Source organism: Orbicella franksi, chromosome 6, assembly GCF_964199315.1.
Source record: "Orbicella franksi chromosome 6, jaOrbFran1.1, whole genome shotgun sequence".
NCBI classification, from domain to species: domain Eukaryota; kingdom Metazoa; phylum Cnidaria; class Anthozoa; order Scleractinia; family Merulinidae; genus Orbicella; species Orbicella franksi.
In genome coordinates, this window is record NC_138150.1 from 9,293,880 (window position 1) to 9,309,038 (window position 15,159).

The following is a 15,159-nucleotide window of genomic DNA, read 5'->3' on the forward strand; positions in this document are numbered from 1 at the left end:
TTTCCGCTGACCCGCGGGTGCCCGGTTCACTCGATACACACTGGGTATCACCCGTAAAAATGATACCCAAATTACCGGGCAGCAGCCGCTGTAGTACGTACTATAGTACGGTATATATGATATGAAGTCGAGCATAATGGCGGCTTGACCGGAGGTGCACATACAGGAGAAATTTGGACAGCTACAGAGCTTTTTTCAGTTAAAAAGAGCGTATTCGGGATTTATACTGGGAATTTTTCCTATTTACGTGAACACGAAAGCAAAGGTCATGGGCCGGTTAGTGTTTTTTTTTTTTTGGATAACTTAAATGTGATGTAGCGATTCGTTTTGTTTTGAAATTCAGCTAATCCTTTACCTGAGGTTTCTCTTTCTTATGCTTATGACTACCTTCCTTTATTTTAATTCCTCAGCCGAAGGAAACGTTTTAGGGCAGAAGTGAACGTGAGGTATCACCAAGAAGATGGTGTCCAAACTAACAGGTTGGAGCGGCTGAACGCTGTTGGCGAGACGAATGGTATAGGGTTTAGTGGTAATGCTGATGCCGATGAGCCGGGCCATGAAATTGATTTAAATGCTGCAGCACCGGACATGGAACAATCAGATGAAAGTGATGGAGCAGAGACGTCCACCACCAATCACTACCAGAGGCTGCAAAGAGCAGGGAATGCTTGGTCAAAGCTACGAGAGGGTGTTTTGGCAACAACAATTGAAAACCAAGCGTCTTTATTTGATGAGAGGTGCCACTTCTGTGAATCAGAAGCTGGTGTCTGTCGTTGTCTTGACTGTGGACCTTCAGTCAGCTTTTGCAAGTCTTGTGCTGTTTCAAGGCACACCAAATATAACATTTTTCATCACGTTGAAATTTTAACTGTAAGTCTTCTCTCCGGTTTATACTTTGTAGTTGTAAGTTTTGAAAAGTAGAAGTAAGCGTGATACAGTACGTTCAAACCTTGCCCTTAATTTTACAAAGACATTTGGTTACTCTTGCCTTTCTTCTATTTGTGTTTTCTTCGTTATGTAAAAGCTTGGTCTTTTAAGGCATCTGCAGTCCACTCTGTTTTATTGACTATCAGTGACTCAGCCTCAACCCACAAATATAGGTTCACCTAATTTTGTAGTTTGTGTGTAGTTCATTGTTTGTCATTCATGAGATTATTAGCATGTGTAAGACCCACCAAGTCAGCTTAGAGATCTTTCCAAGATATGAAGGCCAACTATTTAAAGTTGTGTTCCATAAACAAAGTGGGGTCTCCTGTTTTCGTAGGGGATCATGGCCTGCTGACGATTTTTATAAGCACATGCATTGAAATGGCTGATTTCTTTATTCAACACACCTGTTGCATTGTAGGCTGTTGATGTGTGGTGCAATCATATTAGTTTATTCAGTTGTATTACAGATTTATAGTTATGTTGAATGATCTAAATTGTATTTTTAATGTTTCAATTAAATATGTGTTTTGTTTAGGACTTAAAGATCTATGTCCCCTTAGAAATGGAGCGAATCTTGGTACTTGGCGACCATCATTGTTCTAGTACATCTACTACTGGTAGCTCTGTCCTTTTCCGTGAAGTAACTGTTGTAGACTCTCGAGGTTAGATATGTCAGCTAGCTTACTATGGTGCCGTGGAGTGTCTAATCTTATGTAGACAGCAATTTAATGTTACATATCAGTCTTCATAAGTACATATAATTTTTATCTTTAAGTCCCAATTTATAAAAAAAAAAGAGAAAAGGATGTGTCTGCCACAGGGCATACAGTAATGTTAAGATCCTGATATAGGCTTCTTCGTAAGTACATTTAATTGTGATCTTTCAGCCCCAGTTTGAGAAAATGAGGATGTGTGTACTAAAGAGCGAACAGTAATGTTAAGATTCTTCTAGAGGCAAATTGATATTAATAGTAGTTGTAAATCTTGTTTGTGGGAGAGGCAACAAACAGTGAGTTGGTATATTGTTAATTTTAGGATTCTGTTCTGTAAGAACATGCCTTGCTGGTGTGTATATTCATTGACAGTGCACATTTTCTGTAGACAGTTCTTCATATGTATACATGTATAAATTATGTAATCTATCTATATTTATATTTATGTAGGCTATCAAACAAAAGTGAAGGTGCAGTTTTGTAACTGTGAACCCGATTTTCTGCGGCTGTTACGTTTCAATCTTTGGGGTGCAACACCAACAAACCCTGAGTTGGCATTCACTCTTGATTTGATGAAGCTACTACACACCCTGAATCTTGAGTGTCAAGTAGCTGTTAAAGACTTCTGTGCTGCCCTTGAGATCCTGACAGATGATGTTATCGTCTTTTCAGTGAGGACCACCTTTGATTCATATTCTTTCTTGTAATATTATTCTTTATTTTCTGCATCTATTTCTTTATGCTTCCATGTTTTAAGAGCAAAGTAGGCTGTTTGTGCCTTAAACAATCTTGCTTGTTTTTGAAGTACAACAGTGCTCGTTGCTTATTTCTCACAGTATATATAATGATGATACCACATCATTTGTAGGTATTTCTGTTATATTTTTGGAACCCTCCTGTATTTTGATATATCCCACCATTAGTTTTTACCTTAGGAATACTTACCTCAAAACACTGTGGGTATGAAATTTAGGTTTAAGATATAACCAACAAGTTGCGGCTTGTACATTACTTTAGATATGCATGTGTGCCTTTTCAGACAATTTTTGTTCCAAGGATTGCGATGGCTGTCTGTTTACATTGTACCTATAACTGGTTTGTTTTTAGAACCAAAGAAAGCTATATCCAGTGGTCATAGACAGTCTTGAAGAATTTAGGTTTGTTCTATTTTTATGTCTCCTTACACCTTACTTATTATTGAACTACATTTGTAGTACTAGTTACTATTTATTTGTATTAAGTGTTGAGCTCTGAACAGTACAATGTTGCTGTTTTTTTGCATGTTATATTGTCATAAACTATCCACTCTTAAGTTCACAGTTAGTGCTTGTAATGCTGTTGAAACTATAGTGTGTCCTGCATGTCCCAAGGTATGGAGAATGGTGAGGTCAATATTGTAAGTACAGTGAATGTCTTAATTGACAATCTGACATCCTTTGATTGAAACAGAAGGAGATGGGAATGGCTGATATTGCCTGAGATTGTATGTTGATGACCTTTGAACACTATACTTTTAGTTCACTGTTGGGACTTCTAGTTAGCTTTGAATCCCTTAAGCCTGTTTGAAATTGTTTTGCTGAATGCTCATGAAGTATATCATTATGGGCCATGTTTGGAGACTTCCCTAGCTAGTTGTATAGACAATCTAGGTCTACCTAGAAAGAGATTGTTCAGTTGCCTAATCACTCTGTGTTAATTAATACACCTTTGCAGACTCAGGGTACCCTTCTTGAATCCATGGATGCCTTGTTTATTGGCCGAAAAAAGTCAGCAGGCAGAAGTGTGAGAAATCCTCTCTTTGGAACTGTTTTGTTTGATGATGACACAGAGGTGGAAGAGTTTGTTCAGCAACATCCAACAACCAGTAGAGCAAATGGGGTGTGTGGAAACCTGTTTTCTCCAGCAGAACTATTTGAGACATTAACTGACTGAAACTATGTTGATACAGGGCTGTTAAAATTACATTAGAAAAATGATCTGGTAGTGGGAAAGTGCAATGAAGGGTGGGGAAAGGCAGGTATTTACCTAAGATTATTACATTAATTGTATATTGTCTTAACTACAGCAGCGGGAATCGCCCAGCTGCATTGTGAATATCTCTTATTATTATTGCTATTAGTCAATTTAGATTGACTATTTAAACCTTAAAAATGACAATGATATTTTTTGTTGTTTCTCCTGTACTTAGACTCACAGAATTGGATCATTTTTTGTTTCATTTAATTATAAGGTGTGTGGTGACTTTCTTGCTGGTGATGCACTACGTTCAAGATCTCAATATTCTGCCCTCAGTGAAACTGCCATATTTGGGCGGGCCTGTCGTCATGAGTTTCCCAAAAAATTTGTCAATATGAAACATGGTGAAAGGTAACATTTGTTTATGTTGTACTCCTTTACTGAATTGTCACTGTCAGAATTGCTTTGATTAATTTATTGATAATTTCTTTATTTCCTACCTTCCTTCCTTCCTTCCTTTCTTTCTTTAATTCTTTCTCTCTTTCTCTCTCTCTTGTTATGTAATTTTTGTTAAAGGATATAACAACATCAACAACAACAACAACATCCTCTTTATTACCCTTTTTTCATTAATTAATTAATACAGAAATATATAAAATATTGCTAAAAATTAGGGTTCTGGCAACCCGAAATAACCACTAGGTTAAAAATGCTGGGTTGCCAGTTTACAAATTGGTTAGTCAATGCTTTAATTTTGTGTCTAATTTTTAATTCTATGTTTTAATTTTGTTTCTAATAGGCCTGCATACCCAGTTTGGATGTTGCAGAATCTGCTTGAGGAAATTGGTGATCAGTCCACAGATGTATGCATGCTTTATGATATTGCTTGTCACCTGGAAACTCATTTACAGGTTCTGTTATCATTTTTTCATTTACTATTTTCATGAAAGGTCATGTAGATCTTATAACAAAGTCTTTTAAGCACCAGTTAAGCAATGAAGTTTTTAATTTTGCTTTGATGCAATATTACCACTGTAGGCCCAAGGACAGCATCACATCCTACAGTCTGTCAAGTTTGCCATTCCCATTTTCCATAGCTATGGACACAAAGCAAAATGCCAGGTTTGCTTAAATTATTCAGTTGACATCTGCTCATGTGTGTACATGTGTGTTTTTGTTTGTTTGCCACACTGTATATCATGTTTTCTGTCAGAAAATTTGTCACAAAATTTCTTGGTGATTATTATTGAAATGTCCACTTATTTGAAACTAACTGTATGTCAAAAAAGTAGTATTTTAAAAAAGATGAGCATGTATGGCCACCCTGTGTTATGGGGTCAATGTTTGTGTTACTGGGATTGAACAGCATTTGTACTGTGTATTTAGTTCTGTTTTGGTGAATTGTACTGATTTCCTAGATCAAATACAGTCCCAGGAGAGTTCCTGGCTTTGGTCTCACAGATGGTGAAGTCATGGAGAGACTTTGGTCTTTTTTACGGAGATTTGGAAAAATGACCAAGGAAATGAGGCCAAACCACCGGGTGGATGTTCTATCTGATGCTCTTTTCTTTTATGCCAAAAAAGGATCAGCAAGTTTAGGTTAGCTGAATGAACTTTTCATTCGTGCAATGTCAGTAGCAGCTTAATTAAGAAATTGTTGTTTAGGAAGGATTTCTTTGCATGGTTCCCGTGAACTTCTTTTTTACAAAAATATATGCCTCTTTGTTGTATGCGTTACAAGCAAATTTTGCCCCCTCTAGTCTTCTCCTTTTCCTTTTGAAACCCTTGGATGGCAAGAAAATGCTGAAATTCTCATTTAAAGAATAGTTGTTTAAGAACCATCAGCTTTAACTAATATTTTATTTTTAAGGGAATTTTATTTTCATTCCATTTGTTTCCCCCAGGGAAACTTTTGTGTGTTCGCATGAAGAAAGCACATTTGGTAATTAAAGATGCAGAGGAAGAATTGTCAAAATTGCAGGATAGCCTTACAGGTCAGATTGTTTTGCTTCCTCCTGATAATGTTGACTGCTGAACTCATCTGTGCCTGTTGCAGTTGGAGTCATGTACCTAACAGATTCATTTCAGTCTTTTGAGAATTATGTCACTTTTCCTTTCAGAAACAGGCGATTTTTTTTTCTGTATTCCATTTCCTTTCCTTTTGCAATGTCCATGCAAATTAGACATGTTTATATTATAACTACAGTATGTTCACAAGAAAATATCAACACGGTTTTATACATGTAAGCTGTCGAAAAGGTTTGAATTGCTTTACACTGGTACTAATATTATAAAATATTCATTTTGCAGTACCGGTTCGAAGGGAAGATGTTGCTGAATGGGCAAAGCAGGAAGCAGAATGGACAGGAGGATTACATAACCCAGTTGAAGAACCCTGTTGGAGACATGGCTATGTAATCTACCTTAAAATGTTCTATGAAATCCGCTCAAAATGGGAACAAGCATCTGACCCTGATAAACTTCAGCAACTTTATGGACAGTTGACCAAGTATGTATTTTTGGGGGGATTTAGCCTATAATTTTTAATGCTTGTTTGCTTGCTTTTAGTGGTAAATGCATTTTTTGACTATATTTTGGTATGTACCGTTGTTGCTGCATCATTTAATCAAAAGTGCTTTGTTAGGGTTGGGCCTCTTCAGAGTGTTTGATAGAGAAAAAGCCTATCATGCCACATACATTACGTGACATTTTACCCTCGGGCACAGATTCTTTTTCAAATCTCCTCTATTCCTTTGTCAAAATCACTTTATACCGTGTAGCTCAATTTTCAGCAGCATTGGATGAAAATAAATGTGTGTATAAAATATTTTGTTGGATTTTATTAGATTAGAAGGAGTTTTGTCAGATTTGGAGCACAGAAATGGCATTACTCAGCGTTGGACTACTGCTTGTGAAGAATATCGGATGGCTCGAGATGCTGCCTATGACCGAAGCAAAAGGGTTGCTTTAGTGAAACTGCATACAAAGGTTGTAGAACGGTGGTTCTTGTTGTGCTTGAAGGCGAAATATGCTGGCAAGTATTTTACCCAAATTTATGTATTTAAAAAGCTGGAGCGATTTGAGAGTCATGAAAACTGGTATCCGGTGTGATTGTTTGTGTGCAAGGAGATACGTGAAGTAAGAGCGGACCTGCCTCTTTTGCTAATCTCGAGAAGTTCCTGTGAAACGTATGTTAAACTCACAAACTTTAATTATCAACATGTATTTTCAGGGCCGTAATGAAAACCGCCGTTGGCGAGGGGGTTCCCTGGTTAAAAATTGCTGTTACTATTATTGTTATGATTGTTATCATTATTATCATTATTATCATTACTATTATTATTATTATTATTATTATTATTATTATTATTGTTATTGTTATTGTTATTGTTATTGTTATTGTTATTGTTATTGTTATTGTTATTGTTATTGTTATTGTTATTGTTGTTGTTGTTGTTGTTGTTATTATTATTATTATTAAAGTCTTTAACTTTTAATTGTGCTACTCTGTTTACTTCTCTTAGATGGTCATGCTCTTGCCAAACGGCTCTCCAAACAAATTTCGCAAGCAACGAAGGCCATGGTAACTTCTCTCAATGAATTCAACAGACTTGAGTGCAGCAGTGATTGGCCACTGCCTCGCTCGTTCGAGGTCGATGAAGTTAAAAATCCGGAAACAGAAGCTTTTTTTTGGAGCCGACAGACATCCCTTTAAAGAACAACTTTGAAACGGAAGAGGATGAACGAACTTTTCTTAGCCTTCCGGAAAGTGCTGATGGACAAGCCAGTGACAGTGACAGTGATGATGACACGGAATATGAAACTGAAGTCACTGATGATGCTGATAGTGGTTTCAACAGTTTGACCTAATTAATACAATTTGCAATGTTTGGATTTCTTGTACGAGGAATTTATCATGTTACAAATCTTGCGTTAAATTTATGATTCCACGATCACTGTACAATTAAAGTGCATTTTGTCCACCCTCCAAAGAAGTCTGTTTTATTGTGAAATGAACTATGCCGTTCCAGACGGTTGAGTGACATGGGAACGAATTAGTCAGAAATTAATATTCTGACGACACGTTGGAGAGATTGGCGCGGCATGATGGGTTAACCGGGAGTAGTTAAGGGCCCATTAACCGATTTATGCGCGCGCTCGCGCGCGTTATTAAGGGGGGGGGGGGGGGAAATTTCACTTTCGGTTACTTACGTCAGCCTGAGCGCGGAAAATAAAAACAACTCAATAACTTGCAAATTCGCTTACATTTTGGATGTTTTCCTTTGTTTTTCACAAAATGCAGAGTAAAAAAAGTACAAGACAAAATAAGAGAAAGACAGAAAAACAAGAGCAATAGAAAGAGAAAAACTAGCTCCGGGTGTCTTTGTTTGATCTTACCAAAGTGCACTAGTAATGTAAATAGCGCACGCGCTGATAGAGTAACTTCCAGTATATTTCGGGCGCACTTCCGGTTTCTTTAAATATTAAAGGAAACGCGGTTTTTCATTAAATCCAGCCTTTTTTGACGGATTTCGATTAAAGCCAACTGTGGAAACATAGCTATGTATTCCTTTTTCGAAATCATGCTATTTTCAGAAAATTGAGAATTTTTTAATATTTTGAAATTCTCTAAAAAATCTGACCTTTCAGAAATCAAACAAAATCTATGCATAACGATATGAGGATTTAAATTAAAATATTAAATCAATGACAAAAAAATCCCGATAAAGTAATTTGCCTGAGAACCTTGGCGTGTTTCCAGTATTAGTCACATGACCATGGGCGTGGCCTGATGACGCCATCACTAGTGTTGCTGAGCATGAAAAACTTAACACACACAAACTAACTAAAAGTGATGAGGTTATACGAGAATAAATTTTTCCTGGCAACGGCTCGAAAAGATCGCTTAATGAACCCTTGAGGTCTCCGCGGGAAAACTAATTTATTCTAGGTCGCTTAGTGCCTTGGTTAAACTTGTTAGTGAATTTTTTTTTTTGAGAATTTTCAACTTCGATTGAACTTCTCTAGCTGTATTGTGTTGTTAGCCTTTTATTGTATTTCGTTTTAACGGACTTTTGTGAAGTTTTGTCGCTTGATTAGTTGTACCCTTTCCTCGGGGTATTGTGCTGCTGCATTAGACGAGGAATACGTTTCCACTTTTTTTTGCAAAATCTGCAGGGTGGGTTTTTTAGTGGTTGTTCGTATCTGGCGTAGTATACACGTGACTCTTGCTGTATATACGTGAGGACGCTGTATCGCTATCAGGACTTTCATGCATCAGAAGACTGACTGACATGTCTGAAATAAACTTTTCACATTGAATGTCTCGTGTGAGTGTAGTCAGAATGAAACTTTGGTGCTTTAGCAGCTGCTCACAGTTTCTTTTATTCCTTTCAAATGCCATGCTTGCCAAATGGTGGTGACGTGTTATCGTCATATTTTTTGGGAATTCGAGTAAGGAAGTGAAGGCGCTTATTTGTCGTTAACGTTATCTTTATCTTTTTTTCATTTAACATTATGTCAACCGGTTTTGCTCACTTCCCTGTTGGAACTTATAACGGAGATGTGAAAAGCTAAAATATTTGAAAAACAAATGTAGCTCGTAGATATCCTCTAGATGGGGGACATTAACCATTGACAGCTTTTAGTCTCTTTCCTCACCTCCCTCTCTTTCTTTCCTTTCCTATGTTTGTTATCACCTTGGAGAGTACACAGTGTTTCCCTTCCCGCCGCCTCAAGCCCCACCCCTTCCACACACATCCCCCGAATAGTGGTAATTGCAAGATTGTTTATCGGGCCGGGTGTCCGTTTCTAAATTTGCGACTTTGAACGGGCAATCTATGACCGATTTCTTTGACATTTTAGAGTCTAATGGAAGAATACTTGACAAACAAAACGATCTAATCTTCATAGCAATCACACAATCGATTTAGCGTTTATCCTCGAACTAGCGCCCGGGGCGCTTATTTAGAAATTTAGGAGAAGGTGGAAGGCGCTTATTCGAGGGGAGTGGGGGGGGGGGGGGGGCGGGCGTGGGGGCTTATTTAATTTTTCCTAAATCGTGGTCAGATATGATCAGGGTTTTTTCGTAATATATTTATATGTCAGTCCCTCAGAAGTCTCTCAAAAGGGTCTTGTCTCTCTTAGAGAACTACGTAATATAACCCCTTTGGTCGGTTTAAGTATGCTACACGCACAAGGTTGGCTGGGCTTTAGGCAGTGAATCATCAGATCTTCATTACCGTCCGGTGCGACGGTCAATTTGCAGTGCTTGAATGAGTCTACGATCACTTCCTGTGGTGATTGGGCACGACCAACACGACCAAAACTATACATCCTGTGTTGTCTCAGTACTCTTCGATAAAACAAGGGGAGTAGAGGGGGCGCTTGTTCGAAGGGAGGCGCTTTTTTAAATTTTGGCCGATGGGAAGGGCGCTTATTCGAAGGGGGCGCTTATTTAAGAGGGGGAGGAGGAGGAGGTCCTAGTTCGAGGATTTACGGTATCTATGTAGAAAAAGTTTTCCAAAGCCTTATATTTCAAGAAAATGCAATGAATTTATTTGTTAAACACCGCAAACAAGCTGGTAAAAAGTGACAGTTTACTCAAAGCTAGTTCAACAAGAATCCGAATCGTAGAGTTCCGAAATCAGCGACTTTTTACCTTTGCTCTCAAGAAGATTTTACCTTCGCGTCTGAGTTAAATGTCTTGTAAACGTCGAACTCATGACGCAGCGCAACATTTTCAGGTTGCGAGATCATTAGTATTTTTGAACTAGAAATTATTTCTCGAATCCGTCCCAGCGGTCGATGACCCAATCTCAAACTTTCAGGGTTTTAAAAACTGACTAAAACCAAGAATAATGACAATCTGTCAGGCAGGCATTTTACCATACTGGGAAAATGTCGAATTTTGACTTCCTTTAAGGTAACAGAAACGCAGACCTCCTTGAATTTAAGGTCTCTGTCAGAAAATAAATTCTGAATTTTTCATTGTAGGTTATATGGTCATTTTTCGCGTTATTTCAGATTGCATTGGTCGACCGCCAATCTTATTTATTCTCCCACATTATTGTTCGCCCTGTTCGAGCGCGTGACATAATTTGCAAAGTGATTATAAGAAGGCTAACAAAGAAATGAAAGAATAAGATGGAAAAAGGAAAGAAAAAAGCGAATAGATACGGTTCGCAAAACAAGGATAGCCCAAATTCCTAGTTGTAATTACTACATATCCAGCACAAAGACATCGATTTCTGATCCCAATTTCACGCCTGCTCTTCCAAATGACTAGAAAAAGGGGATTGACTTTGGGAGTTTCTTGTAATTACCTATATACCCCGCACCAAGACATCGATGACTCCGATTTTCGTTTTCATACGTTATTTTCCAAATCTCTAGAAAAAGCGGAGTTGACTTCGCGAGTTTCTCAGTTGTGATTAGCTACATATACCGCACTAAGACATCGATTTCTGACCCCAGTTTCGCGCATACACGTCCAAATGACTAGAAAAACGGAGTTGACTTTGCGAGTTTCTTGTAATTACCTACATACCCCGCACCAAGACGTCGATTTCTGACCCCAATTTCGCGCATACTCTTCCAAATGACTAGAAAAACGGAGTTGACTTTGCGAGTTTCTTGTAATTACCTACATACCCCGCACCAAGACATTGATTTCTGACCCCGATTTTCGTTTTCATACATTATTTTGCAAATCACCAAACAAAGCGGAGTTCCCTTTGCGAGTTTCTCAGTTGTAATTACCTACGGATCCCGCACTGAGACATCGATTTCTGATTTCGAAAGATGGACATGTAGTCAAAATGCCCCGTTTCTGTGTAGTTAAAATTCAGGGGTTTAAGGGTTGAATAATTGAGTGGAATCACCGTGAAAAAAAGTATCGACCTTCGGGATGGGGAGCGGTAGCAGGGGGGGGGGGGGGGTTAGAGATAATTGTACGTAGCGAAAAGGGACAGTCTGAAGAAAAGGAAGATTGGTATGCTTAGTTTTGCATTAGCCTCCCTCCCCACCCTCTGAATAATGACCGGTCTCCAAAGTATTGTAATGTACCTGTGAAATCCTAAAAATATACAGAACGCTAAAAATTTCCGTGTATCAAGCCATAACACTCAGACCGTCAAATCATTCTCACTCCTTTAAATCCACAAGGCGTTGCGAGGCAGTCGCATTTCCGCTTACAAAACCGTCAACGGAAACGAGAAGTTAGGTTTCTGTGTGTTTATGGTGATATCTTCAGGCAATATTGCTATGCTTATTATTTAAAACCAAGAAAAATTTCCCGCGATCCTTTCTGATAAAAAGGTTAAATACTGTGTGGTGCTCGTTGTGATTCCAATGTCCATAATAAGAATTCAACTGACTAGCCTAACCGGCCTAACAACGCAACTTGTTCTGATCCGTCGAAATGTTAGAAATTGGTCATGATCAGATCGACAAACCACGTTCTTTAAATAGCCAATGTGATCCGCCCGGAATAGGCTCACTACCCTCCGGGGGAAGGCACTCCCTCTAAACAGGGTTTATAACTTTGTATTTAGCTTCTCGGACAATTGAACAGGGTGTGTTTCTGCACCGGAAGCCTTGATACCAACAATTTTTTTTAATACAATTCTGTGATGTCAGTTGTAAATAAAAACAGTTTCTGTACGTTAACTGAAAAGCAAATCCGGGTCACGAATAAAGGTCTCTTTTCTTAAACAGGATATCGAAATGAACGGATACTTTGTTAAAAAGTGTCAGGATTTGAGGGCCTCGCCTAACTTGACCCCACCAAACTTTCCTTGAGTGCCCCTCTGCCTCCGAGCCAACCTATATGTACAGATAGGTTGGACCACTATAGTTGTTCAGATCAGTTAGGGTTATTGAGGTGTTTTTCAGTTTGTGCAAACTCAGACACAAGAAAAACTGAAAACATCAATTGCGTCGGTCTGCATAGTTATTAAAGCCCATGGAGGCATAGAAGGTATTTCATTTCTCTGACATCAATCTGTTTACAATGCCTTTCCCGCTAGCGCATTGCATCGTAGTTATTTTTCACCAATATAAAATTTCGGACAGGCAACGCACATGAAAGGGCGCATTACAGGATCTCCTTCTTCGGACCCAGATTATACTAGGGGGTATATGCTCTACACCGTTATTCTTCGTGGAAGTAAGTCTAAGAAATAAATTTCAGAGTTCTGTGTTGGGGTATGGCTACCTTTATTTGCAAGTCTCCTCTTGAAAAACCAAAATCGTTTGCAAGTTAAAATAAGAAGAAAACGTGTACCGTTTAAAGTTACATTTTCATCTCTTTAATGTTCAATCATAACAGACAGCAAAGTGCAATGGAGTAACAAACATTTCGTGATATTATTCCGAATCAGTCTCCTCGCTTCGATTGTTGTCTTGTCCTGCATCTGCTGCATTTCGATTTACTGCAAATAACTTCTCCGCGGTTTGTCTTGAGCAACCTTCTTTAATCGTAACCATATAAATCAATGCCTATGGTAATCAAGAATAATAACAAAGAAAAATAGTGAAACTGCAATATGGTCTTCATAAGAATTACCGACGTTTGCCTTATTTAATATATCACAAACAAGTAAACATTTCACAAAAGTACATCAGAGAATAGCCGGGTAGAGGGTAACTACAGGAAATCTCTAATAACGAAAACAGCTCTAGGTAGGTGAGACATTAGGCTGGTAAGGCGAGTAGGAGAGCAGGTATTGAAAAGTTGAGAGATAGGTGGGTGGTACAGAGAGCTGACTAGATAAGCAGCATCTGGTAAAGAAAGGAAGAACTAACTTACCTCAGGAACTAAGACGGACATGAGGTAGCTCATCATCCTGGTGTTGGTTGGCTTAAAGTCTGACCAAATGCTCGGCAAAAATGACTTTATTTCATTAGTAAATCTTCTGATCAGTCCGAGGAAAAAGAATTACAACACTTTTTAAGAAGTGCTTGAATTACAATCACAACTGTAATCATAATCATTAACACGATAATAAGCGAAACACTCTACGAATGAATAAATTAACTGATAACAAAAAAAGACAGCTACTATCAACAATTTTGCACATACCTTTGACCCGGTGAAATAACTGGTACAGTCACAACTGTGTATCAGAACTTCGTGTTCCTTTCTGGCGTTAAAAAGGGCGGTGTTCCCGTAAAGGATATTCTTAAGGTGGTCCTGTAAATAGATTTTAATATTATACAATTTTTAGAACCCCTTAAAAGCCATAACCGAGATAGAAAATAACTGATGCACAACTATTTCATGCATTCAATGAATTATAACTATTGACGATTTGGAAGGAATCAAGGCTTCTTTTTGTTTCTATTTGAAAAAGACAGGGGAAGTCTGCTAATATCACCCTAATTGGATTGTGGATACTACCTTCAAACCTGCGAGTTCCGGAGATTGAAAAAGTGACATTCCGGATAGATAATTCCTGATTGACGAGAAAAAGAAATACAATTTGGTTACGAAAGTAGAGCTATCATCTGACAACTCGCAAAAGATGTGAAACGTTCAGTGGGCGATAAGAAAAAAGTATCACACACTCACGACGGGTTAAGTTCTTTCGTCTTGCAACCGCAGAAGTACGGTCCATCCGGAACTCTCTCTATTCCGCCACATTCAAAATGAAACCATTTAAAGCAGTCCTCGCAGTAAACCCAATTTTGTTGGTTTTCAGCGAGTTCACCTCTCCTCTTTTTCCTTTCAGGAACCTGCTGGCAAAGAGCCGCTTCACAGTTTTCATCTTCTGTATCATATTTACCCTTCTCCAACCTCTGCGTCGCTTTCCTCTTTCTAGTGGAACGTCTGGTATTGGTAGTGGTTATGGTGGATACGATGGTGGTGTTATCCGATATTGTGATGCTTGATGATGGTGTGGTGTTTGATGGTGTGGTGTTTGATGGTGTGGTGCTTGAAGGTGTGGTGCTCGGTGGTGCGGTACTTTGTAGTGTGGTGCCTGATGGTGCGGTGCCTGGTGCTGCGGTGACTAGCAGTGTGGTGCTTGGAAGTGTGGTGCTTGATGGTGTAGTGCTTGGTAGTATGGCACTTACAAATGTGGTGCTTGGAGGTGTGGTGCCTGGCAGTGTGATGCCTGGTAGTGTGATGCCTGGTGGTGTGGTGCTTGGAAGTGTGCTGCTTGATGGTGTGGTGCTCAGTGGTGTGGTGCTTGGAAGTGTGCTGCTTGATGGTGTGGTGCTCAGTGGTGTGGTGCTTGGAAGTGTGCTGCTTGATGGTGTGGTGCTCGGTGGTGTGGTGCTTGGCTGTGCGGTGCTAGCTGCTGGAGTACTAGTGTTGTTTTCCTGTAGTGTATTGTTGATGATGGCTGGTGATGTGGTGGAGGATTGTAGTGTGTTTGCAGCTATGTTGATGGGGTTAGCTGATGTTGTCCTGTTGGATGGTTGACCGTTGGTGGTTATGATTGTGGTATCGGCGCTTATTGCAGGTGTCACAGTGTTATGCGTTAACGGTATCGTGGAACTAATCGTCTGTGGTGGTATGGGCGTGTTTGGAGCGGTAAGTTTGAAGATAATGTCG

The 15,159-nt window shown here is 39.0% G+C and overlaps 2 protein-coding genes and 1 long non-coding RNA gene across 4 annotated transcripts; 2 read left to right on the forward strand and 1 right to left on the reverse strand.

Moving 5' to 3' along the window:
• Positions 1-26: 26 nt before the first annotated feature.
• LOC145491530 (uncharacterized) lies at positions 27-4,295 on the forward strand. 2 transcript variants are annotated; one of them, XR_014049850.1, is made up of 7 exons: positions 27-276; positions 411-870; positions 1,466-1,592; positions 2,094-2,314; positions 2,751-2,800; positions 3,357-3,521; positions 3,874-4,295. XR_014049850.1 is itself a non-coding variant. In XM_081470775.1 (6 exons), the coding sequence occupies exons 1-6, from the start codon at positions 269-271 to the stop codon at positions 3,427-3,429; spliced, it is 939 nt and encodes a 312-aa protein (XP_081326901.1). In that variant the 5' UTR covers positions 27-268; the 3' UTR covers positions 3,430-3,866. The 2 variants fall into 2 exon arrangements, 1 of the variants encoding a protein (XP_081326901.1); XM_081470775.1 differs by lacking the exon at positions 3,874-4,295 and having other exon boundaries at positions 3,357-3,866.
• Positions 4,296-4,371: 76 nt separating this feature from the next.
• LOC145491532 (uncharacterized) lies at positions 4,372-6,979 on the forward strand. The gene is made up of 6 exons (XM_081470776.1): positions 4,372-4,510; positions 4,638-4,721; positions 5,018-5,198; positions 5,504-5,593; positions 5,910-6,108; positions 6,446-6,979. The coding sequence occupies exons 1-6, from the start codon at positions 4,418-4,420 to the stop codon at positions 6,708-6,710; spliced, it is 912 nt and encodes a 303-aa protein (XP_081326902.1). The 5' UTR covers positions 4,372-4,417; the 3' UTR covers positions 6,711-6,979.
• A 5,889-nt stretch (positions 6,980-12,868) lies between these two features.
• LOC145491551 (uncharacterized) lies at positions 12,869-13,755 on the reverse strand. The gene is made up of 2 exons (XR_014049857.1): positions 13,411-13,755; positions 12,869-13,100 (listed from the first exon to the last, which is right to left on the reverse strand). It is a non-coding gene; the product is annotated as an uncharacterized LOC145491551 (long non-coding RNA).
• Positions 13,756-15,159: the final 1,404 nt, after the last annotated feature.